The sequence below is a fragment of the Simochromis diagramma genome, unplaced genomic scaffold (assembly GCF_900408965.1).
Source record: "Simochromis diagramma unplaced genomic scaffold, fSimDia1.1 OVJJ01000596.1, whole genome shotgun sequence".
Classification (NCBI taxonomy): Eukaryota; Metazoa; Chordata; class Actinopteri; order Cichliformes; family Cichlidae; genus Simochromis; species Simochromis diagramma.
This window is the reverse complement of record NW_024387245.1, coordinates 14,858,794-14,881,834: the sequence shown is the minus strand read 5'-3', so window position 1 is coordinate 14,881,834 and position 23,041 is coordinate 14,858,794. Positions and strand designations below refer to the sequence as shown.

The window sequence follows — 23,041 nt, the reverse complement described above, 5'->3', positions numbered from 1 at the left end:
ATGAAAAAAGAAAACAAATATTTTCAAACTGTAAACGTGTCAAGGGGAGTCTGTATTTTTATCTGTAAGTTTCCGAGAAGGCCCTGAAGGCAGCACGTCAAACACCTACCCTCCCCTGCCCGAAGCTCCGCTATCTTTAGCACTGTAAGGATTACGGTGCGCAGTGTGTGTGTGACTGCACTTCGGTGCGACGTGCTCGGCTTATCGCTGTGGGCTCATTGCGCTGAAGCTCTCCTGCATCAGAGAACAAAAACCTTAAAAAAGAAGAAGAAGAAGAAGTGATGGGGGAATGACAACAAACCCCGTCCGCGGTTCAACGTCCCCGAAAAGACCCAAGGATGCTGCTGTTCTCCAGCCCGTGGTGCGGGCGCAGGCGCCGGGCCTCGCTGCTGCTGCCGCTGCTCTCCGCGGTCCTCCTCTGTGTCATCCCCGTCAGCGCTAGACTGCCAGGTAAATCCCCAACGGGACACCTTAACATCCGTGGCCTGAGCTTGTTTTCAGCTGTAGCGCGAGTGTCTGTCGCTCCAATTAACGCTAGTAGGACATGTGTCACCAAAGAGCTTTTGTTATTAACGCGGGGAAGAGATGTGCAACTATACAAGTGTGATTTGTTCACACTTTAATTGTTGGTTATGGTGTTCGTTTGGTTGTGTATGTGTCTTGCTGCTGAGGGCAGGTTAAGCAAGTGCGTGTGAATCTGAATGAGTGACAAGAGCACAATAGAAAGACAAAGGCCAAAAAATTCAAATTTCCTTCCTTGTCAGGTTACTCAGGCTGTTTCGTTCTGTGCTGACAATTGCACCTTTGTTAATGTCACAATAACCCTATAAAAATGTAAGACAAATGAAGTGATGTGTAAACCAAGTGGGCAATTTTTTAAGTATGTGGGAACTACCAGGCTGCAGGTTTATATGTGTGTGTGTGTGTGTCTAATGTTTTACCACACAGAGATGGTTGCTGTTAATATGTGCAGGGGCGATAATCTGCTTCTCAGCCATTAATGCAGAAAACCCGTGGGAGAACCAACAGCTGGACTCATGTAATCTTTATCTTTTATTAAAGGCATGCACCCATCAACACACGCACACACACACTATACTCAACATTGACTGCCTCTATTGACCCAAACCAGTATGAATTTGTTGATGTTAACGTATATTTTTAGATTTCTATAAGAATGAATGTGGAAAAAAGAAGAAGCCTGTTTTCAATTTAAAGTGGTTGTTCAAGGCGTGTGCTCTGATGTGCTTTGTGACAAATGAAATGTGCGTAGTGTTTACATTTGAAGCTTGTATTGCATATGCAGTGTGAATGGACTTTGACTGATGTACGACGGCTTGGAGAAATGAAAGCTTTAAACGAAACGCAGTACAAATTCTTGGTTTTCAGTCACAGCAGAAAGGGATGCTGTGATACATCGGTACTAACAGTAATCGTGATATTCATGGAATTTCTGGAATTGCTGTCAATAATCCAGTGCCAATGGCTATTTGATTGACATCCCAAGAAAGATGGAATTGCACCTTAATGATGACTGCCACAAAAAAGGACCAATAACAGTAGCCAGGTCGTTTCTGCCACTCTGTGGCTACTTCTGACTAATTTCTAGCAAAAGACTAATATTGTTACAAGTCAAGGCAGGATTTTGGGTATAAGAAAATACAGCTGAGTACAATAGTAAGCTTTAGAACACTGTGTTGATTCATCTACGTGTAAATCATAGTTTACTTAACAGATTTGTAGCAGCCAGTGGTTCATTTGTGTTGCCCCGTGTCCTGTTAGGTCCCATTTCTTTGAAAAGTTTACTTTTTTAATGCCACTGAATTAATGGAATACACATTGCAATATACTGATTCACAACCCTGTATCATTATACGTGTCAACAGATTCTTGCCGATAACATGCCCCATAGTAATGTGAATATATCCAATTCTTTATATTCCTGGAATAGATGTAAATTATGTAAATAAGCAGTAAACCCTTGCAGACTTCACTGACATCCCCTGGGCTCCAAATGGTGTGAATTTGCTCTGTCTTGTGCTTTCCTGGTAGCCAAGGCCATTTGAGAAACTGCTGCTTGAATGTCAAAAATTTAAAGAAGTGGTCGCTGAATATGTTGAGACCAGTTCTTTACTTTCTTTAGGATGGAATATTTTTTTAAGTTCTCAGGTTTCTATTGAGCTATAAGATTAGGTTTGGTTGCTCTTTCAGTGATAGTTTATACGCTTACTAGCTTCCCTTGAAAGACATGTGTTTGACATCAGAAAGCTAAAACTGTGAAGTAAAATGATCTTTCTTGTGCATGAAGAGAAGACTTATGGAAAGCGGACTTAACATTTTGATGACGGGAAAGGCCAAAGCCGTCGCTGTTGTTGCGGAGAAATGCCCTTAAAAGACTGTAGACGTAGAGACTGGGAATGGGCCAATGTAATCAGGTGGTTTATTCAGGAGGCACTGACACATCATCATCGTGCTTAAGTAAGCCATAGAGCTTTCACTGAACACTGGGGTTTTTTGGGATGGAACTAATCCAAAACCTCAATTTAACCAATTGATAACATAAAGTATGTCTATCCTGGTGGCCAAGATACAGAATACATTTAGCACGCAGAGGTTGTTGTGTAATTCAGGCTCAAGGGTGTGTACTATATTAGCAACGCCAGGAGAGTCACCTTTTTTCACTCAGAAAAAAAAAAAGCTTTGTTTGTCTAATTTTAGTATTTCATATTAGAAGCATCATCTCCACTTCTCAATATTCAGAATGAGTCTGGTCATTATTGTGCTGCCACACTTAAATGCCAAGTTTGTCATTCATTAAACCCACATAGAGTTGGAGTGATTAGTATTCAGAAAGCCTCTGCCTCCGGCTGTTTCTGCCACTAGGATTAGGATCTATATCTTCGCTGTCACACGCTCTCTCCTTTAAACACGCACAGCAACAATACTCATCTGTTGTCTTTTGATTTAAAAAACCAAAAACACAGGACATTAAACAACTCTCACTGGGTTAATATACACTGGCTGGTATCACTGTATATTCTTACGAGGTAAAGCTTACATACAGTATGTTCACATGTGGATACGGTTAAAGACCTGCTATGTGTGTAAAGACATTTGTGTTTTCCTTTGGGTTTAAAAACAAAACTGCTCTTTTAGAAATGACATAACTGAAGCGGTCTATCACCTGTACAGTCAGTGACACTGCTGAGCAGACTTCAGGAAACATGAGCTCTAAAAATCTGTCTGGAATGAGGAACAAGACAAGTGGATTAACTAGGGCTTGCAAGGGGATTTCTGTTCAAAACAGTAAACAGTAAGGAAATAGTAGTTATTTTAGGCTACTCAGCATCTGCTGAGCAAAATGACCAAATTCATACACCGATTTGCACAGATACCGTGATTTATTTTTATATATTTTTTAATTGGAGTCTTTATGAACTCTGTTTCTAGGACAAAATGCAGATCAGAGATTAAAAAAAAAAAAAAAAAAAAAAGTGCTCGTTCTGGTTTCATATGAACCTGTTATGTGGTTTGTGCAGTCATTGGTGGGATTAGACGTCACTCGGTAGAGAAAGGGAAGATTATTGAAATTACCCAGTGGCCAGGAAACACTTACCAATAATATTGATCTATCTCACTGAGGTCTTTGTCTGGAAAAATAAGTGACCAGCCAAGGTTTTGCTGCAGTGGCTTCGTTAAAGCTCCCACTCCCCCTCGTATTTGAGAGCATTCTGTGGACTAGCAGACCTCTCTGGGAAATTAAAGGGCCAAAATTAACTTACAGAGCATCTAGAGCTATCTTTTCAAGAAATGAAGGACTCTGTGTGCTTGTTTCTTTCTTTTTCTCAACACCCATTCATTCACTCTGCTCCAGTTCACTCCAGTACAGTCCAGTTTGGTCCTAACATATAAGCTAAAAGCCTTTTACTACAGTCAGATGAACTTTTGAACAACCAAGACAGACAGCTGCACGGAGCCCCAGATGTTACGTTGACAACTTTTACTCGAAAGCATCGTCTTAATATGTGGGAGCTGCAGTGACCTCAGTGCTTTCCCCCTAACCAGATGATCGTTTTCAGTGATATCTCGGTGTGACACCCCCCAAGTCGGCTGTGTATTTTGCTGACTCATTTCACTCGCGCTGTAAGCCACAATTACGTTTGATCAAACCGGACTCAGCAGAATTTTACCTTCAATTAGTTTCTCTGCACTTCTTTCTTTTGATTACTGCTGTGTAGTAAAAGGTGAAAATTCAGAGCACCAAATTTTCTCTGTCAGCAGGTTTGCATTTGCGTGTAGCCACATCCTTAACAAGAATGTCTGCATCGGTTTAGCCTGATTTTAAATACAACTACTAGCAATACCTCATGCATGAGTTTCACTGCACTCTTTCCGTTGTGCATATAGTTGGAAGGAATGCCTGCCTCTATCAATCTATCGATCGATATTATTTACACTAGTCAATCTAATATATAATATTTTATAAGACTCACTAAATGAATATCGTAGGATGGATAATTGAAATATTGTACTGCAACATCTGATCGTGCCAGGAGCAAACAAACAAGATGACCATGAAAAAATAAAATGGGGAAAAAATGACAAAATAAAGGAGCTTTCATTTGCTGCCTACACGCCGCCGTTGTTTTAATCACTTTAACCTCTGTTCTGTTCGCTGTGGGATGTGCTGCTTTGCTTCACTCTAATGATAATGACATAGTAATTGTCTCCCGTGTAATGGGTTAGACTCATCATTGTCTAAAATGACAGAAGTTACTGGAACAGAAATATAAATGGCAGACTGGGAGTGATAAGCCAGACGAGGTATGGGCCTGATTGGCAGTAGTATAAAACAAAACCTTGTTCGACCTCATTTTTCCATCATGTAAAAAAAATAAATTAAAAAAATGTAATTTGCCTTAAGCTACCAGTGTATTTCCTGCCTCTGTCTTTTGAGCACGACTGCCTGTGTTTCTGCATGTCTGTTTGAGCTTTTGCTCGCATGACTAGCAGGTGTAAAGTCATGCTCCATTTTCCACCCTAATTTTAGGTGAGTCATCGTACCAGATCACCGAGGGAAACTAACACCTACGCTACTGAAAATGATAATGTAGACAGTTTTCACAACCTCAGCCATTTATAGCCGCTTACAGCTCTATATTTTGGCTTCAGGGTTTTTGGCATGGTTTTCTGAGAAATGAGGCAAGTGGGTTGGGGATTACAGAACAGTTAATATGTCCACTTTTTCTGTCTTTGCGATAAATAAAGCTGACTCTGAAACCTATACGTTGATGCCACTTGTCAAACTGCCTCTATGTCCAATCAGAAGTGGTTTTAAATAATAGAATAGAATAGCTTTTATTGTCACTGTTACAAGAACAATGAAAGGCTGTTTGGCATTTCTCCATGTGTGTGAAGTACACAATAGCATAAGTATTTACACAATCACAGACAAATTTACATTTACAGTTATACATACACCTGCAAACAGATGGATACACCCATACAAACATACATATATGTGTATATATACATGTGTGCATGCGTACATACATACACACACATATTTCCACATACACGCTTACATATATATATACATACATGCCATCTGAGGAGCAGGTGCATTGAGAGGTGCAGTGTGATCAGTGATATTGCACATTGAGTAGGGGGGTGCTGTTGCAACTATACTAAATAAGGTTATAATAAATACAGTTTAAAGAGGTAGGGATGTTGGTTGCTTTGAAGTATAAATAGAAATCTGGTTTATATATGAGGTGTAATGTCCATGAGTGTTGGCAGTACAGTTATCCTCCAATCAGGGTGGAGGTAGGGCATGTTTGACAGCCTGTGGGTAAAAACTTCTGTTGAGTCTGTTTTTCTTCGACCTTATAACCATTTAACTGCAGAAAAGGGAAATTATCCCAGCTGTATAAAATGTCCTAATGTGTTTGGTTTTTTTTTTCTAGCTAATTTCTTTATATTTTGCGAAGAAAATGGAAAGTAGGTGTTTGGATTTGTTGAGACGTGCATGCATAAATGGAAATGCAGTAGATAAGGCAAAGACCAAATTTGCAGAATTCTAACAAGCTAGAAAGTCAATATTTGATATGCCCAACTTTATCATCCAAAGTTCTTCCTTGGATGTTGGCTGGCTTATGTTCTGTTCTCTCTTAGCATGATTTTCCCATTTCACTTCCTTCAGAATGAGGTCTTGACAGCCATCCTTGTTCTGAGGCTCTTTATAATGACTTGACCAGCATATTGGCTCGTGTTACATTATTCTGCTGTAATCCACTTCCATGGTAGCCTACATTAGCAGGTCTTTTTCCAGCAGATGCCAGGGAAAACAAACCACTACAAACATGTTGTTGGCATTTGTTAGAGCATAGTGGATAAACAGAATTCCAAAAAGCCGCATATGCAAGCATAAAAACACTCAAATCGAGTCAAATCTACTATCCATGGGGACTATATCAAGTGAGGAGCTGTGCACAGACCTCTTTAATGTTTTCACTTGATTTGGACTGTTGGGCTGCTTCCTGTCTGCTATCAAAGGGTCAGGAAATGAACACAATGGGAGTGTATGGTCCTCCTGGCATACCCATTTCCTGCTTCCTCTAACTCGCTTACATTCACACACATGGCTGTGTGGTTTATTTTACTGTATTTGTAGAACAGCTTAAATGTGTACACAGTAATGTGACAAAAGTTAGCGAAAAAAAAAATCAAAGATTTTTTGTGTGCATGTGTCTTAGTGTTGGTCTGGGAGTGTAGGTGTGTACCAGGCTGTGTGAGAATGCCTCTGCTTGCCTCTCATTTCTTGCTGGCAAAGCTGCTGCTTAGCACACAGCCTGGCAACAGCAGCAGCAGATGGTTAGTAAAGTCATTTTTCACTTGTTCCAAGGACTTCTGAGTCCCTGAGTTGCATAATGTTTTTTTTTTTTCACACCTCCTCTGTCTTAGCTGAGACTAAACATCCTTATCTAGTGCAGAAAATCTGCTTTTTCAAATGTGTATCTATATTATTAATGTGTATCCATTCTCCATCTCTTGTTCTGTCTTGTTTTATATTCCTCTTCCTTTGTCATCTTAACTAAGCTTCCTAATTAGCATCAACACTGTGTGGGAGGCATGTGGACGCAAGGCCACCTCTTTGCCTGTTTGACGTTCACTTCGATGACTCCTTTTGTCACGGCCGCAAACAGATTTGAGCAGCTTGGTCATACGATTGTCATGTTGTTGAGCATCTTTGTTTGTTCATTTATGGTGGCCTTGACAGCTCAGAACATACGCGAGGAAAACCGATGCCTGTAGACTGAACAGAAGCAAATTGGGACACATCTCTGCTGACTTAATAACATATGTTCAGCATTAGGCAAATTCGGTACACTTCAACTAATGCCCACTGCATGTATTTACTCAGCTATTTCTCATAATGCAGTGGATTAAGCACTCAGGGCCATGTTGTTCAGGTGTGTTTAGAAAAGTATCATCATATGCATTTGTGGTTTGGCTTTCTGGAGAACCAAAGGCCTACTACTGCAGATTAATTATTGTATAAACCTTTTTATGCTAGAAAATGGTAATGCATGCAGTTTCTGTTTGACTGCTGCACCTCTCACCATCATTTTCGCTCCGTTGTCAGCCTCACACATTCATAATGAGCACGGAGAGTGGGTTTGTGTATGTATGGCTGCTTGTGCGTGAGGTGAATAATTTTCCTCGCTCATGTGACTGCAGTAGGTTTCAGCACATTAACTTCCCACATGATGAATAACAGATGAAGTGCTGAAATTCTAGCAGTCTTATTATAATCAGGATGCTAAAAATAAAGAAAAAAATTCCCGATCTCTAACTTTGACAGGAATGAAATTGTTCTTATCTTTTGTTGACATTTGTAAAATTTATATGACAAACAAATGAAGAATTGTCTTGTGTAATTTTGTTTGAACATTACAGGGATGTGAGCTTTTCTGTGTTTAATGGTTACAGTGTTTCATATGCTAAGGCCAGTATAAGTAATTTCTGTTACAAATGTTTAGTTTACACTATGGGTTTTTTGTACCCATGGCTCTGTATGATGTCATGAGAGCACATATCCTTATATGGTCAACTCTGGTCCACACAAGCCCCTGCTAACTGGCGTTTGGACTAAAAGTGGAAGAAATCTGACATAAAGAGAAAAAAAGGACAAGGAGCTAAAATGACTTGTCAAGGAGGCAGTGTAAGATAAATAAGGATAATTTTGAAAGTAAATCATGCAAAGCTACTCTACTAGAGTCCAAGAAACAAATTTGGAGCTTAAAACTTGACTCCTTAAAAAAACCCAGAGACTCTGGAGTGACTCAGTAGAAATCGTAACCTCTTTCACTTCATCGTCAGTATTTACTGCACGATGGAGGCAAAAATTACATTTTTCTTTAAGTCTAAAGGTATAAAATCATCATCATTTCTTAAGTTGCCTGATAATGATTTGTGCCACATGGTGATGACTACGGTTTGCCTTTATTTATTTTATTGCCGCAAGCAGCTATAACATTTCTGAGCATATGGCAAAATTTTAGAGCACTGCTGTCCTGTGCTGTTACATTGAGAACCACAGCATTAGGCTTCATCCACTGGCAACCAAAGCACCTCGGGACCAAAGTAGTGGACTGATTAACTCACATTTACAGATGAGAACAGCTTGTTTGATCTGTGACATGAGTGCATTCGTCAACACCTAATCTGGGCCTGAATGGCTTGTGATCAAAGAGGTGTTAAATAAATAAACAATTGGTGGAGGGGGAAAAAGAAAACTGACTGATGATTGTTGGGAGAGAGAATGAGAGAGGACAGATAAGCTTGAAAGGCTGTTTAGAAGAGGAATGCATTCTTAAACCAAAACCGGCTCTGTGCTTGTTTTTGGGAGTAAGAATAGGAGCTACCAGTGTTGTTTTCACATGGAGGAAAAAAAAGAAAGTCGATCTAAATTTTGGCGAATTCTGAATTAAGTGCATTTGCATGGTCTTACAGCAGACACATACCCAGCAATGAGCTGTACTCAGTCAGTTAAGTAAGTTTTTGCAGTTGCATAAAAGGACAAGGACAGAGTAAGCTCTTTCTAGTGATGCTTTTTTCCCTGTAAGGTTATAGATTGAAGGAAGTGGAAAGAAGCAACAGAGAGAACTTCTAATCTTGTAATTAGAAATGAGGGGAATTTGGTGCATGAGCATGCTACACTCACAGTGCTGTGGAATAACTAAGCAGGTGGTGAAAGATGGAGGTGACAGAGCTGCTGCTTTTCAGTGCAAACTGGAGAGAACAGAGTGTGACTTTGAATCGAGGATGCTCAGGGAGATTTCTACCTGCGCGCTACTCTAAAGCAAATCATAATTAAATATTTGCTTTTCCCGCTAATAGATGATTAATAAACCATTTTCTTTTTGTCAGCCACCAATGGTTCACAAAAATAAGCCCATGGTTTCCATTATCTCCAGATATTGTCTGTCAAATAGTGTTCTCAGATTACACATTCGCCCTTATGTCACTGACTGGCCAGGCCAGTCAGTGACATAAGAAGATGTGGATGTGTGCCCATCTGACGATTGCAAAGTCGTGGCAGTGTGTAACCTTGTTAAATGTGTTATGTGTATGTGCTGCTGTTGAGAGTGTCAGATTTTCATTGAGTAAAGACTTTCACTGTAAGTCTGTTTAAAAAAAAAAAACAAAAAACAAAACGTTTATTATTCAAAGAATGAATCATCTAATTCACTTAAAATCTTTTAAATCACTTCATAAATTTTGCCTTGAAAATGTGATGAATTTAACAAAGATGGACCAAAAAACGTTTGGGTTATATCCACATGACGAGGAGAAATGAATTGAACAGATCAGCAGTAACAGTTTGGAAATGAGCGGCAAACAAAACATTGCAAGTTTGTGATCTCGCTTTTACGCCAGTGGTTTTCTGAGTGTTTTTATGGTGGTAAACAAGTTTAACTTTATATGTCATATTTAACTTCTTAAATATTTGATGTTTTGTGATGTTTTTGGTAATCAAATTTTATTTTCAGATACAAATTTGGGTTACAGCTGTTAAGAAAACAAGATAATCAAGATGAAATTTTCTTTAAGTGCACTCTTTTCCTTTCTTCCGTACATTATGAGTAAGCATATCCCTTCCTCTACAGCAGGGATTTCAAACTGATTTTACATAATGGGCCACATGTAGCTCACTTTGATCTTAAGTGGGCCACTGAAACTCCCTATTTTGTCAGCGCACTCTCAACAGTATGTGTCAGTTTTTCCACATGATGAAGAAATGCTGCTGCAGTAAATGAAAGGCCCCTGAGCCTAATGTTTGACACCCCTGCTCTACAATGCTGCACCTTCACACTTTTCCTAGGAGCCTAAACTCAGTCCCTGCTGTGGCAGCCTCACTAGCTTGAGCCAGGTTTTTACAGTAGTCGTATATTACACTGTATACTTAACCAGCCCTGACCTGTTATTCTTTGGAAATACTGGAGTCTCCTCGTGTTCATTAAGCCGGCACCACTGCCCGCTGTGCTGTTCACCTTTAGCTGTGCAGCACTGCTGGGCTCATTATCCACTCTGATAACATACCAGAGCTCCACTTGCCCTCTGCCACCAACACACCTGCTGTGGTTCTGTGACCCACTCCCTCTTTTGTGTGTCTGTCATGCTGTTTGTGTATATATCCAGATGCAGCTCTGTGAAACCGGCAGTGATTAACCAGATATCGACGGCCAAACAGGTGGGGCTCACCGCGTTATAAAATCCAGATAGCTATAAAAAGTGTGGCTCTCTTACTGACAATATTAAACCTAAGAGGTTACATTGAACTCTTAAAACAATTTTCCAAATCTCTGTGAAGCTGTGATGTAACTCTGACATCAGCAGACACTGTGTTCCGCAGCAGGTCTTTTATTTCTAAACAGAGACACTAATAAAAGGACTGACAGTAAAGGTGAAGCATTTCTTATTCGTTCAACGTGAAGACAGCTATTTCACCGCCACGTTAAAAGCATCGTTTCTGCATCACATCAGTGTGACTGCGGTGCTGATGAGACTTATTTTCACTCCCTCTCATGCAGCCCACGGGTGTCGCTCAGCCTGTGCTAAACAGGGGCGCGACTCCTGCAAGCGTGGTTCTTCAGATTGTGGTCCCTGCCGATCTCCTCTGCAGGAGAATGAGGAAGGACGCTGCGTGCGTTATGGTATGTGGGGGGGGGGGAAGATAAGCGTGCTCTCACACGGCTCTGCACTTACTATGCTCACAAACTCCTCAGTTCCTGTGAGGACATTACAGCTCAAACTAGCACTTGATTTTAAAGACTTAACTAAGACAGAAGTAATGTGGTGTTGTTAGATATTATCCACCACACGATAATCTCACGAGTCTTTTTCTTCTACTGAACAACTGTAATTTTGTTTGGTTATCTTCAAACATTTCCAACCTTTTTTTTTTTTTAACCACTAGGAAGTAAAACTGTTGAAATAAACTGTGTGAGTGTCTTTAATTCATTAAGCCTGTCAGCATGTTTTTCAACTGTGGGAAAAACTGGAGCACCAGGATAAAACCAGTGCACGGGATGGAAATGATCAGCTAGTTTAAAAACGTATATAATTTTTACTGACAAAATCATTAATCGTTGACGTGAAAGGGCAGCTAATAATTAGGAACATTTGAATTCTGTGACTGTTTGCCATGCACGTCACTCTCCAGTCTTTGGATTCGCAGAGTTAAAACTGAGATTAAAAAAAAAATATATATATATATATCAGCTTGACAAGAATAAACTGAGAATTTTGGACTAGTTCTTTGAGCGTATTGTAATAACACTCTGAAGTTTGGTTACCTGTGTGAGGTTCAAATGGCTTCTCTCTGATAATAAACAGGCAAACGTGCTATTGTCTTATCCTAATGGTGTGATTCTTTGTCAGGGCATCTTATTGTGGTCCTCACTCACCCCCCTCTTCTTCCTCCAATGCCTCTGGCAACTATGGCGTAGGCTGATTCTCTCTGTATTGTAATCCGTCCCTGCCCCTGCTACATCTAACACGCACACACACGTGCAGTGCCCCCGCACTGGCGGCCTTAATCACTCAGATGACATGCCTTTCTCTCTCTCCGTCTCTGTTAACCTTCATCTCCATCACTGAATCCAATATCTCTCAGTGAAAGAGCCAAGCTGCAGAAATAAATGCTATTTTTCAGATTTTCATGACGTGGCATTACACTGCTGACACGCACTCCACGTTTCACAACAGACGTTGGACAGAGAAAAGGCAGCATCTTGTGTTCAGGAGCGTGAATGTCTGCGTGTTTGAACCGTGTGTGTGTTTATGTCAGCTGGTGGGCCACATGTGGCTTTTTAAGGATTAATAATTTATATAGATTTGCAGCAGGAGAGGATCCAGTGCGAACTTGGCTCAAATTATTCTCAGCAGCATCAGAGAGCGAGGTAAACAAGAGGGGGAGATAAGTGTCAGCGGATAAAAGGTCACATCATGCAGAAGGAGAGAGGATTATTAACTGTCCGCTGGGATGATAAGATGCAATCGGTTAGTATAGTTACTTTAATGTTGGGTGGCATTTCTGCTTTTGTGTCTCTGTGATGTTTACGTATGTGGTGCTGTGAATCTAGTACATCGTAGGTCTCTAAGCTTCCTAAAGTGGTTACATAAACCCCCGAGAGACTGCAGAATACACTGATCCACATGAGTCTCTCTCTCATTTTTACATTCAAATGCACATACCCTCAAACACACACAAAAGGAACTGTCACAGATTCATTCATACAGTCTGTAGGTTTTTGGTGTATTTTCTTTGCACGGGGCTGTGGCTACCTCTGCTATATTACGTCCTGCATATTGCACTTCTGAGGTCATTCCTATTGTTCCAACTAAAGGAGTGATTACCTACATTTTTAGATCAAAATTCTGTTGTGTGACTGTTCGCCTCTATGGTGACAGTCGACTGTCGAGTTTCTCCTGTTCAAAGTTATTTGTAAGCAAGCACTGGAAGTGGAGCAAGCGAGGCAAGCAGCACTTTTTTTTTAAAAATTTTTTTTTATTGTTTATTGTTGGGCCAGCCTGTGTTTGACATAGAGGTGTGCACTGCCATTTGTCAACACACAGTATGACTGAAAGCTGTGTCACCTGATTGCATGCTTGCTGTGAAACTGTATATGCTAAAGGAACAGCAATCGCTTTACAAAAGGAGTAAAACACCTTTAATGGGTGTTTTACTCCTTTTGTTCTTCAGGAGGATTTTTTGCCTTTTATATCTACATGGAACTATGTGAGACTGCCCCCCCGTTAGGTACACATGCTTATACTGACTTGTATAATGCAACATAAAACCAAGCCGTCAATAACAAAAAGGCCATGACATGCTGACAGTTGCAAATATCCTGCAGCCATATACTTTTGTAAGATGAGGCTAGAAAAATTGTAACCCAAATTTCCATTATTTCAGTTTGTTTACAAATGAGCTCGTTTTTGTTGTTCTTGTTGGGTTTTTTTTTCTTCTTTTCTGTGACTCGACGAAATGTTAACAAGGCACACTGTATTAAAAATAAGAAAAAATATGATCACCATCTGAAATTCAGTTTAATTCCGTTTTGTTTATGTATAAAGCGCCAAATTAAAGCAACAGCTCACCTTAAGGTGCTTTAAATTCTAAGGTAAGATCCTACAATAATACAGAGAAATCCCTTTGAGCACGCATTTTGCTATAAGGAGAAGGGAAAAAGTTCCTTTTAACAGGAAGAAACCTTTGGCAGACCCAGGCTCAGGGAGGGACAGCAATCAGCCGCGACTGGCTTGAGGTGAGGGGAGGAAGACGGGACAAAAGAGACATGGTGGAGGAGAGCATAGATTCATAAGAGCTAATGATTAAATGCAGCGTGGTGTGTAAAAACATAGTGAGCTAATTTGATGCTCTTTTTTTTGTCAATGTTATTCATATACAGATTTATCATAGTTAATCAATCCCGCCATTTATACCACTCCTGCTGTTCTACTTTTGTAAAACTTAAAGTAAAATAACTCCCATGTAACACGTTTTACAGCCTGTAAATCATCAATGATGTGTATGATGCTCAACACTAAGTGGTCAAAAAGTACTGGGTCACCTTGGTATTACTTCTACTCTGATTCCTAAATGCTTCCACTTTGCATTAATCCGACTTACAGCGGATGGTGGAATACCTAGGAAGGAAGAAATTTACCAAAAATTGACTTCTTGCAGTAGCAGTAGCATACTAATACAGTACCACACTTGAATCACTGAGCTCTGTAGAATGACCCATTCTTTTGCAGATGTTTGTAAAGGCAGACTGCATGGCTAGGTGGGACTGTGGCCCAGTACTTTGTACATGTAGTGAATGTACCAGAGAAAGAAGCATGACTCATTTTATCAGTGTACGTGATTAATTTTTATCAGTTTTACCATCAGAACATTTGCCCTCAGCAAATATTACAGCTGTTGTTTTTTGTTATTTTTGTTGTTTTTGTTGTTTTTTTGACATTTGAAAATCAGGAAACAGAAGTTGATAGAAATCAAATAAATTTGGCTCTGTTGTCTATTATATACCTGAAATTTAATTTTCATTTTTAGAGCTACTGTTGCTATGCTGGGTTTGCTGCTTTGTGTAGTTATTTTACATAACAGTATCAATATGAATATTTGCAGATTTTAATAACTGACTGACCTCTAAAAATCGCCTTTCTAAGACTTGATCAGAGAAAAGACCAGCGCATTCTGCGTGATTTATTGCCAGCTTCTTAGACTTTTATTTTCTCTTTATATTAGTAGGCGTCGTCATTTTGTGTAAGTATGCATGGAAAAACAGGTGCGGCTCTTTATTTGTGATAGAAATTCTGCTGGTTAGGTTTCACACTGACCTAAAAGCGTGCACTCAGCTGCGACTAACTTTTATAGCAGGTGGATAATGGCTCGGTGCTACAATTATAAAGTACACAGGAACCAACTTGAGAGATGAAGTGGCAGAATGGCATTTTAACTACGCACCAGTCCCTCCACACACCACCTTATAAAGTAAATACAAGATTCTGATTAAACTGTGACCTTTTTTTGGTTTCTTTCCTCTGGCTTAATTGTCTTCTTGACCTTTTTTCCAAACCCACTGAAAAGAGCATGTACTGATCTCAGAGCCATGACCAGCACTGTTTAGTCACAGATCTTTAGAAAATCTGAGAATATTTTCAACTGTTAGTTTTACTCCTGGCTCAGAATGAAACATTTGGGAGTGAATGTAAGTGTGAGCCACCTCCAGATAGTAAAGGCAGTAAGTGTGTCTATTATGATTGATGATTATGAAGACCAGTTTAAAAAAAAAAATGGTCAGGTTAAAAATAATATTACAATGCTGGCAGGTTTCTCCTTGTTTTTTGGCTTAAACTTCTTGAGGTCGCGCCAAAAAAAAAGTACTGTGCTGCAAAAACCCTGAATTGACGCTTAGTCTCCATCTTGTCTACCGCCATTAATTCAACTACACACTAGGTGGCAGCAGGACACACCGATTATACGTTAACAGGCCAGAGCTCAGTTACTTCTTGTCCTGCTGCTTCTAAGCATGCTGACATAAAACTAGGTTTAATCGCTTTATAGCTTGTAATTTATAAAGGAGCAGTGATATAGTCAATATAAATATTTACTTTTTTGAGAGCTTCGTCCTCGTTTTGTTTTGTTCCATTTTTGGTCTGAATTGTGTAATTGTGTCATAGTATTTTTGACATTTCTGTAGAATTAATCAAGAACCTGCAAACAAGGCGACTAATCCGATAAGTCAGTCATTTACGGAAAGGAGGAAGTAAGTGTGCATGTCTGTGTGTACATGTGTGATTTTCTTGGGTGGGAGGAAGAAATGTGAATGGTTTTTAAGTGGGAAAAGAAAAGAGCACATGTGTGTGTGACCCATATTGCCTGTTGAGATGTTTAGTGTTTGTTTGTTGTACCCAACTGCCCCCTGGGTGTTCGCAAGAGGTTATGGGTCATTATCAGGCCGGTGGCGAAACTCTCTTTCAGAAGGAGAGGTGTCCATACTTGGTGAGTGACAATCCACCCACATTTTACAGTCACCACTTTTGTTGGGTGAATGATCAACCTTAGCCTCGGTGGGATGCTGAGGGATTTTTCTAAATATAATACTGTTATTTATTTATTTATTTACTTTTTTTTTTACATATCAGCTGCAGATTTTTTAGTAACACCACACATTTGTGACACCACCAGCCAGGCTCTAACTCTTGTGTGTTTCACTAGAATTTAAACCCACATCTCCACACGCTCCTGCCGACCACAGAGGCACAGTTGGTGCTCTTATCCACCTGCAGGGTACAGATGGTACGTCCCGCCTCCACAGACACCTGCTATGGAGTGCACTAAATAGCCAATGGTGTATGTGTGTGTTTGTATGTGTGTGTGGTAGTGTTTTTGTGGTGGTGTGTGTGATTGGAGGGGCGAGGGGGGGTGACACAGTAACAAAGCACTCAGTGAAAGTGCTGGCATGTCATATCATACGCATTAGCTTGGCCAGATGGCCAGCCTTCTGGAGTGAAAGTGACACTGTAATCATTAATGTAGTGCTGGCGTAATAACGCATTCGTTTAGTTGGATTGAGTGGTGCTCTCCATGCCTTTTTTTTTTTTTTCCTTGGGAGTTTTTAAAATGCACACTATGCTAAATATTTGTTCAGGATGTTGATTGTGTGAGGGGTTGACTGAGAAAAGTAACCTGTGCTGAAAAATAAAATGGGTATTCTTCAAGGATCAGACAGGATGAATGGATAAAAAAGGCTCTTCATTGTCATCATTGACACAACCTTTAAAAATCAGAATCTCTCAAACGCTTTGAGTGATTCATTAATTTTCTCTTAAAATACTATTAAGTATTAAATCTTTCACAATAAAGATTTTAGGAAAGAGTATTCTACTTAATGTGTCTTTTTATTTGCATTTCATTATATTTCTGTTCTGATCCTGAGAAATATGTATTGATTGTAGTCATTTATCTCTATAATGTTGTAGTTTTATGTAATTGAATACTGTAAAACATTTTTGTGTATTTAAACACTCAACTAGGAAAAAAGTTGTAAATTGAAATTGGCTGTAATTTAAAGAGCATCATCTCTATCAAATAAATTTTATTTATAACAAGAATCTCATGGGAATAATGTTGAATGGTGATATAATGTATTATCGTTCATGTAGTTAAAGAATCAAAAGAATTTTGATTCTTTATTTTACTCGAAGCTTCTTGTCTCACTAGGATTATATGCAAACAGCAATAATATCAAATTATAGCATTTGATATATAGCAGATAAGCTTTACAGAGGGAAACAACTCTTTGATTATCGCCATTAGCAGTGAGCTGTGGGGTCTATTGTGAAGGCAGCAACTGGATCCCAGTGAAGCCAGGGTTTGGCTGATTGCTCCTGCCCCCCTGCGGTGCTTCCTCCTGTGGCCACACACACGCTCTCGGCCCCGGTCGCCCTGGAGCCTTTGGCTGTCCTGTAGGAATGTGGCTCATTGTCTGGCCTAAAGGGCTGTTAACAACAGTTTAGCATTGTATCCTTTTTAATCAGTCCCCCGGAGAAAAGAAGGCACGAGCATGCTCACTGTTTGTCACTTGAGAGTCAAAACACATGCAAATCTATGCATACATTCCTCAACCATATGCAAACGCTCCGTGCTTGTCCCTCCCCTGGTTACAACAATAGTCACCTGTCACCTTCAGTCACTAAACTGGATTAACTTTAAAGTTGTGTTTCTGAGACCTTTCGGAAAAGAGATGACAAAAACAAAGAGAGAAGAAACCCAAATAGTCAGTCGGTTGAAGGAGAGGAAGCCTTGATGCAAGTAACGTTCTGCAAAACTTAAATGAAAACGCAATGCAATGATGTGCAAGTCTCATACAGAAATCAGAATTTCAGAATCAGAATCAGATTTTACATACACCCAGATTTTATTCACAATAGAACATAGAAGACGTGTAAAATGTACATTAACACGTCTCTACAATAAGATGGGAAAGGACCACTGTCTAGCAAACTCTCTGACACAACAGTGTGTAAACATCTGGGAACTGAGAAGACCAGCTGGACAAAGAGAGTAATGTTGTCCCAGTTGTGTCTCGTATGAGATTCTAGCTGCTGTTTTTCATTTCATTATATAGTATATAGTTGAACTGTCACATTGCTTCACACTGCCAGACTGCAACTGCTCTTTATGTACACTCTTTGTTGCTCATATATTGTGTTGCTAACATTGTTGTGCTTGAGAGACACCATCGATCAGAACCAAATCCTTGTATGTGTTTGCGCATATACTTGGCCAATAAATGCAATTCTGATTCTGTGCTAAATGTTTCAGGTGGTGATAGGTCTGGGCTGCAGGCAGGCACCCAGACTCAACAAAGTATTGACTCAAGGGGCTGAATAATTACCACACCCCACTCTTCAGTTATTTATTTGTAAAAAATGTTTGGAATCATGTATGATTTTCGTTCCACTTCTCACGTATACACCACTTTGTGTTGGTCTTTCATGTGGAATTCCAATAAAATTGATTCATGTTTGTGGCTGTAATGTGACAAAATGTGGGAAAATTCAAGGGGGCCGAACACTTCTGCAAGCCACTGTAAAATTAGTCTGTGGTTACTATCCAATTTGTATGCTATATGAATGAGTTCATTGTTAAAGGCTTTGGATTTCACTGCGATTGTTACTGCTTTTTATAATCGGTGGTTTAATTCATTAATTCTCTCAGTAAAACGTCTGAATCTTTTCTCATCTTTAGATAAGGTTAAAGCCTATGACCTGGATGAAGAAATTGACTTCCTTCACTCCATCATTGAGAGACAGGAAGTGTTGGAGATGAAGCAACAAACAACAAGAAAGCAATCCAAACATCCAGGTAAGAAAAATGCAGCAGAATCGTATAGAAGTGGTAATCACACATTATTCTCCATTTGAGATAGAGGCTTGAGTATTATTGGTTTTTTTGGTTTTTTTAAAGCTCATAGAGTGTTTTGTGTCCCATTGAAGTGTTTCTTTTATTATGTTATGCTACATGTTACATTTCAGCTGTCTGATTATTGCATAACAGTCATCTGTGAAGCACTTTGACTGATCAGATAATGCTTTTCCTTCCTTTTACTTGTAACCTGTGATTGTGACTCTGTTGCTGTTTTTGCTTCCTACTCTCTCTTTCCAGTCGCCATTATTTCTGGAACAGATAGAAAAAACAGCAAGACGGATGCCTCCAAACACAAAAAGAAGATACAGGGAATAATGTTAAGTGAAAGCCTGAATATCTCCACTGCAGCTCCATCTTCTAATGCAGCAACACCACAACCCTGGACCGCTGATGTGGAGGGCCGCGCTGGGCCTATACCTGTGCCAGCACCCATGGCAGACACCGTAATTATTAGTGAGTATAAATTCATGTACTCGGTACACAACAGTGCCAAGGGGCCTGATGTTTGCAGCGAGAGGCTTCAAGAGGCTTCTCTGTGTACCCACAAAGGGAAAAAACACTTTTTCTCTGTTAGCAGGAAATTCAGGTTTCTGGTGCAACATTAGGGTGTAACCAGATAAAAATTGGGCCTTGTCTTATTTCTTATCAAGCAGTTTGTTGCCTCCTAGCTCTAAGTTTGCCTTAGAAGATCTTATCACTGTTGTCAATGTTGCGCATCATTTTGATGTCCAATTATACTGAGCGAATTAGCTAACCGGTAATTAAATTAGCCATCATAAATGCCTAGCACAGTGGTTATCAGTCTCTCACTCACTTACTCGTTATTTGCCCCTAACAGGCTCTGTTCCCCTCTGTTTACCTCTTTCTTTGTATCAATTTGCAGTTATCATCTCTGTGTGTGTGGTGGTGGGAACGGTGGCAGTGATCCTGGCTACTGTCTGCTACATCAAGTAAGTGTGAATACCGAAAATCTGAAGTAATGCAAGAGAAAGCCGCTGAATAAAGTTTACCAGAATATGAAATTCTCATTTGAAATGAAGTGAGTGCAACACAAAGCCAAATCTAGTGTGTTTGCAACAATACAGCAGTTAGTTAATTTATATTAAAAGAAAATGTCATTTATTTTACATTTTGAAGTCAAAAAGAACTAATAGTTTACACAGTTACATGCAGTATAATCTATGAAATGTTTAGTCCTGTTTGGTTTTATGCATTTAATAACTTAAAATTATAAAGACACATGCTGTGCAAGAACATTCAGAAACTCTTTGACGTGGCCGTGAGATCAGAACCTGCTTAAATCTGCTGTCACCATAAGCTCCGAGCTTGTGTTTGAGATTGTTTTTAAGTGGAAAACCCCCTCAAGTATTAAAGGAAGCTGATGATGCCCACAGGTTTCAAAAAGAATCACATCTTGCCGAGAAGGTAGACTACCCTGCTTTTGGAGGGGCGGGTGTATCTGCCAGTGGTACTTCGGTAAGCGCCCATCTCGAACTTTGCCTAACGGGTATTATTAGTTCTGTTTCTCACTTCTTCTTCTGCTTTAACCACAAGGTTTGTGAGCTGAGGCTTCTGTCTTCAAATGTGTGATCCACACTTCCTGCTTTTGTTTGCTCCACAGATGGGAGATAAGACTCTGGCCCAAAGTGCTCAAATGTTTCACTATCAACATCAAAAACAGCAGATGCTCTCAATGGGAAAGTAAGTTATTTGCTATTTTGTCTTTCTCTCTTTTTGCAACACCTTTGTGCCTTTTTATAGACTTTAAACCACATCCTTTCCCTGTGCCCTTTGACCCCATCACCTCCACATTAACTCAAGTGTCGATTCGTTTTTTTAGTCACAAGCCAGAACAGAAAGTCAGTGAAACTGAGGGCACATCAGATGAGGAAGAGGTGGGAGGTGACTTCACAGTATACGAGTGTCCCGGACTTGCACCAGTGAGTAAACGCATGCATAAAGTCGCGCATACACATATTTACAGCACTGATCATTCCTAATGTTTTATGACTGGCTGCTCATTTTCTGCGCTCTCTCAACAGACTGGAGAGATGGAGGTGAAGAACCCTCTGTTTGATGATTCAGCTGTACCTTATCAGGGGAATGCAAAATGAATGCTGAGCACTTTACAGTGCGCGCGCACACACACACACACACACACACACACACACACACACACACACACACACACACACACACACACAGGCATACAAGCCATTTTTCTGGAAGATGCCTCGCAATTTCCCACTGCATGCATCGAAATGAAGGATTCTGGTAGAAGATGATGTGATAAAACTGACTTTTTCCTGTTCACCCTTTACTCTATCTCCCCCAGCACGGCTTTTAATACTACAAATGTGTGGTGGTTTCCTTGTTAATTTATTTCTGTGTCTGTTTCGAAGCCACTTTGTCTTTTAATGTAAGTTTGCATACCCCGCTAGGTGTTTGTCCTACCTAAATGTCAAACTCTAAGTTAAGATTTCTTCCTCAACCTTTGTTATTTTCCTAAAATTCTGCAGCTGTTTCCAAAGAATATGATACAATAGCTAAAAAGTGTACCATGCAGATACAAATAAATAAGCTGAAAACGTCCTAACAGTCGACAGCCTGAACAGATACCCAGGAAAAACTCCCCAACAAAACACAAGGTTTAACATTAAAAATATTAGTGTTGTTGAGTTTTGTTTTTTTTTGTTTTTGTTTTGTTTTTTTTTTTTTTTATCCACATAAGCTGCACATGAAGATTTTTAAGACTATAGATATATTGAATAGAAATGAAAATGAAGTACTCAGTGATGTATTTTGCATGGTTTGATTGTATAGTGTTTGAAACATGGCAATGCTGCAATGAATTTTCTGCCTCCTGTATGTATGTATGCATCCTATTGCTGCAGGACAAATGTACAGTAAAAGTGACTTCCAAGCACTTGAATGAAATTTTGGAGACAGGCTGTTGTGATAGACGTGTAGGTGGTAATAATCTCTGTCTTGTATCGTCTTTCTTGCCTCTTAGCAGTCCCAAGTTAACCTCATGCTGCAAATTGTACATACAAAGAGTGATAGTGTTCACTTTTTATAGATATTTGTACATGCAGACTAACTACTGGAATTAAAACTTTTTACCACATGCAACATGGACGTTGTTTAGCCTTTTATTTCTGTGGATAACATTTGGTAATACAATACTGTGCAGAAATTTGTGCCACCCCTCAGTAATTTGCTTCCATAGACCTGGACTTTATTGCATTCTTTCTGAAGACATTTCTGACCATTTTCAGAGGAATGATGAATAATTGAAGCATCAGTCTACACATAACAGAGAACTTAGGAAAACAAAACATTTAAAATAGTCTATTTAGAGACTTTATTATTAGACCCCTGCCCCTAAAACACATTTTTTTACCATTTCTTTACTTAAATTTCCAGAAAACGATCAACAACAATGCAGTGTGACAGGCATAAAATAGCATTTTAGCCCCAATTAGGTGATTCCGAAAGAGTTTTTAGCACGTACTTGGCACATATGTGCATGGTGTGCAGTGTTTCCTTAAATAATTTGAAGAAATTGGACAAATGAAGGAATAGATGACATTCTCAATTAGTTTTGACAGTTTTCATTGAAAGAAAATGGCAGATGTAATGGGAGACTGCAAGCTGGGGAAAGCTTCGGTGAGGACTGCCAGCAGTTCCTGAGCCAGGAAGAGGCCCAGGTACTAATGAGGGCTGTGAAAACTTGTGTCAGGTCTAAAAAAGCTATGTACAGCAGATGAACAGAATTTAAAAATCCTTAAAGAGGAAAAAATCCTGACACAGGATCTGAGAGGTGCCTCTGTCCCTTTATTGGATCCACTGTTCACCAGAGCCTCATCAGAAATGGTGTCAGTGGAAGAGTGTCTGTCAACAAGCTATTGTTAACCTTCCTGTCGTGTTCAGGAAGGGAGAAAACATGAAAAAAAAAAAGGGCTAAGGTGTGAAAAGCTGCACAAGAACCTGACTGAAAATCAGCAGTAACAGGTTTTCGTGGAGTGATGA

The 23,041-nt window shown here is 39.7% G+C and overlaps 1 protein-coding gene and 1 long non-coding RNA gene across 3 annotated transcripts in view; one reads left to right on the top strand and one right to left on the bottom strand.

Moving 5' to 3' along the window:
• LOC120714343 overlaps positions 1-23,041 on the bottom strand; it is an 873,031-nt gene that overhangs the window by 798,030 nt on the left and 51,960 nt on the right. The gene's annotated exons all lie outside the window — the stretch shown is intronic.
• Positions 134-22,145, top strand: npdc1a (neural proliferation, differentiation and control, 1a). 2 transcript variants are annotated; one of them, XM_040000492.1, is made up of 8 exons: positions 134-450; positions 18,830-18,946; positions 19,247-19,462; positions 19,893-19,959; positions 20,404-20,485; positions 20,631-20,710; positions 20,850-20,949; positions 21,052-22,145. In XM_040000492.1, exons 1-8 carry the CDS (start codon positions 339-341, stop codon positions 21,121-21,123), a joined length of 846 nt encoding a protein of 281 aa, XP_039856426.1. In that variant the 5' UTR covers positions 134-338; the 3' UTR covers positions 21,124-22,145. The 2 variants fall into 2 exon arrangements, with proteins under 2 accessions (XP_039856426.1, XP_039856425.1); XM_040000491.1 differs by lacking the exon at positions 134-450 and adding an exon at positions 457-11,219.

Excerpts from the sequence above, each read along its gene's own strand:
- npdc1a (XM_040000491.1), top strand. The coding sequence starts at position 11,066 with ATGAGACTTATTTTCACTCCCTCTCATGCAGCCCACGGGTGTCGCTCA. Across the intron at positions 11,220-18,829 it reads AGGACGCTGCGTGCGTTATG|ATAAGGTTAAAGCCTATGAC; the intron begins GTATGTGGGGGG and ends TCTCATCTTTAG. Across the intron at positions 20,486-20,630 it reads TATCTGCCAGTGGTACTTCG|ATGGGAGATAAGACTCTGGC; the intron begins GTAAGCGCCCAT and ends TTTGCTCCACAG.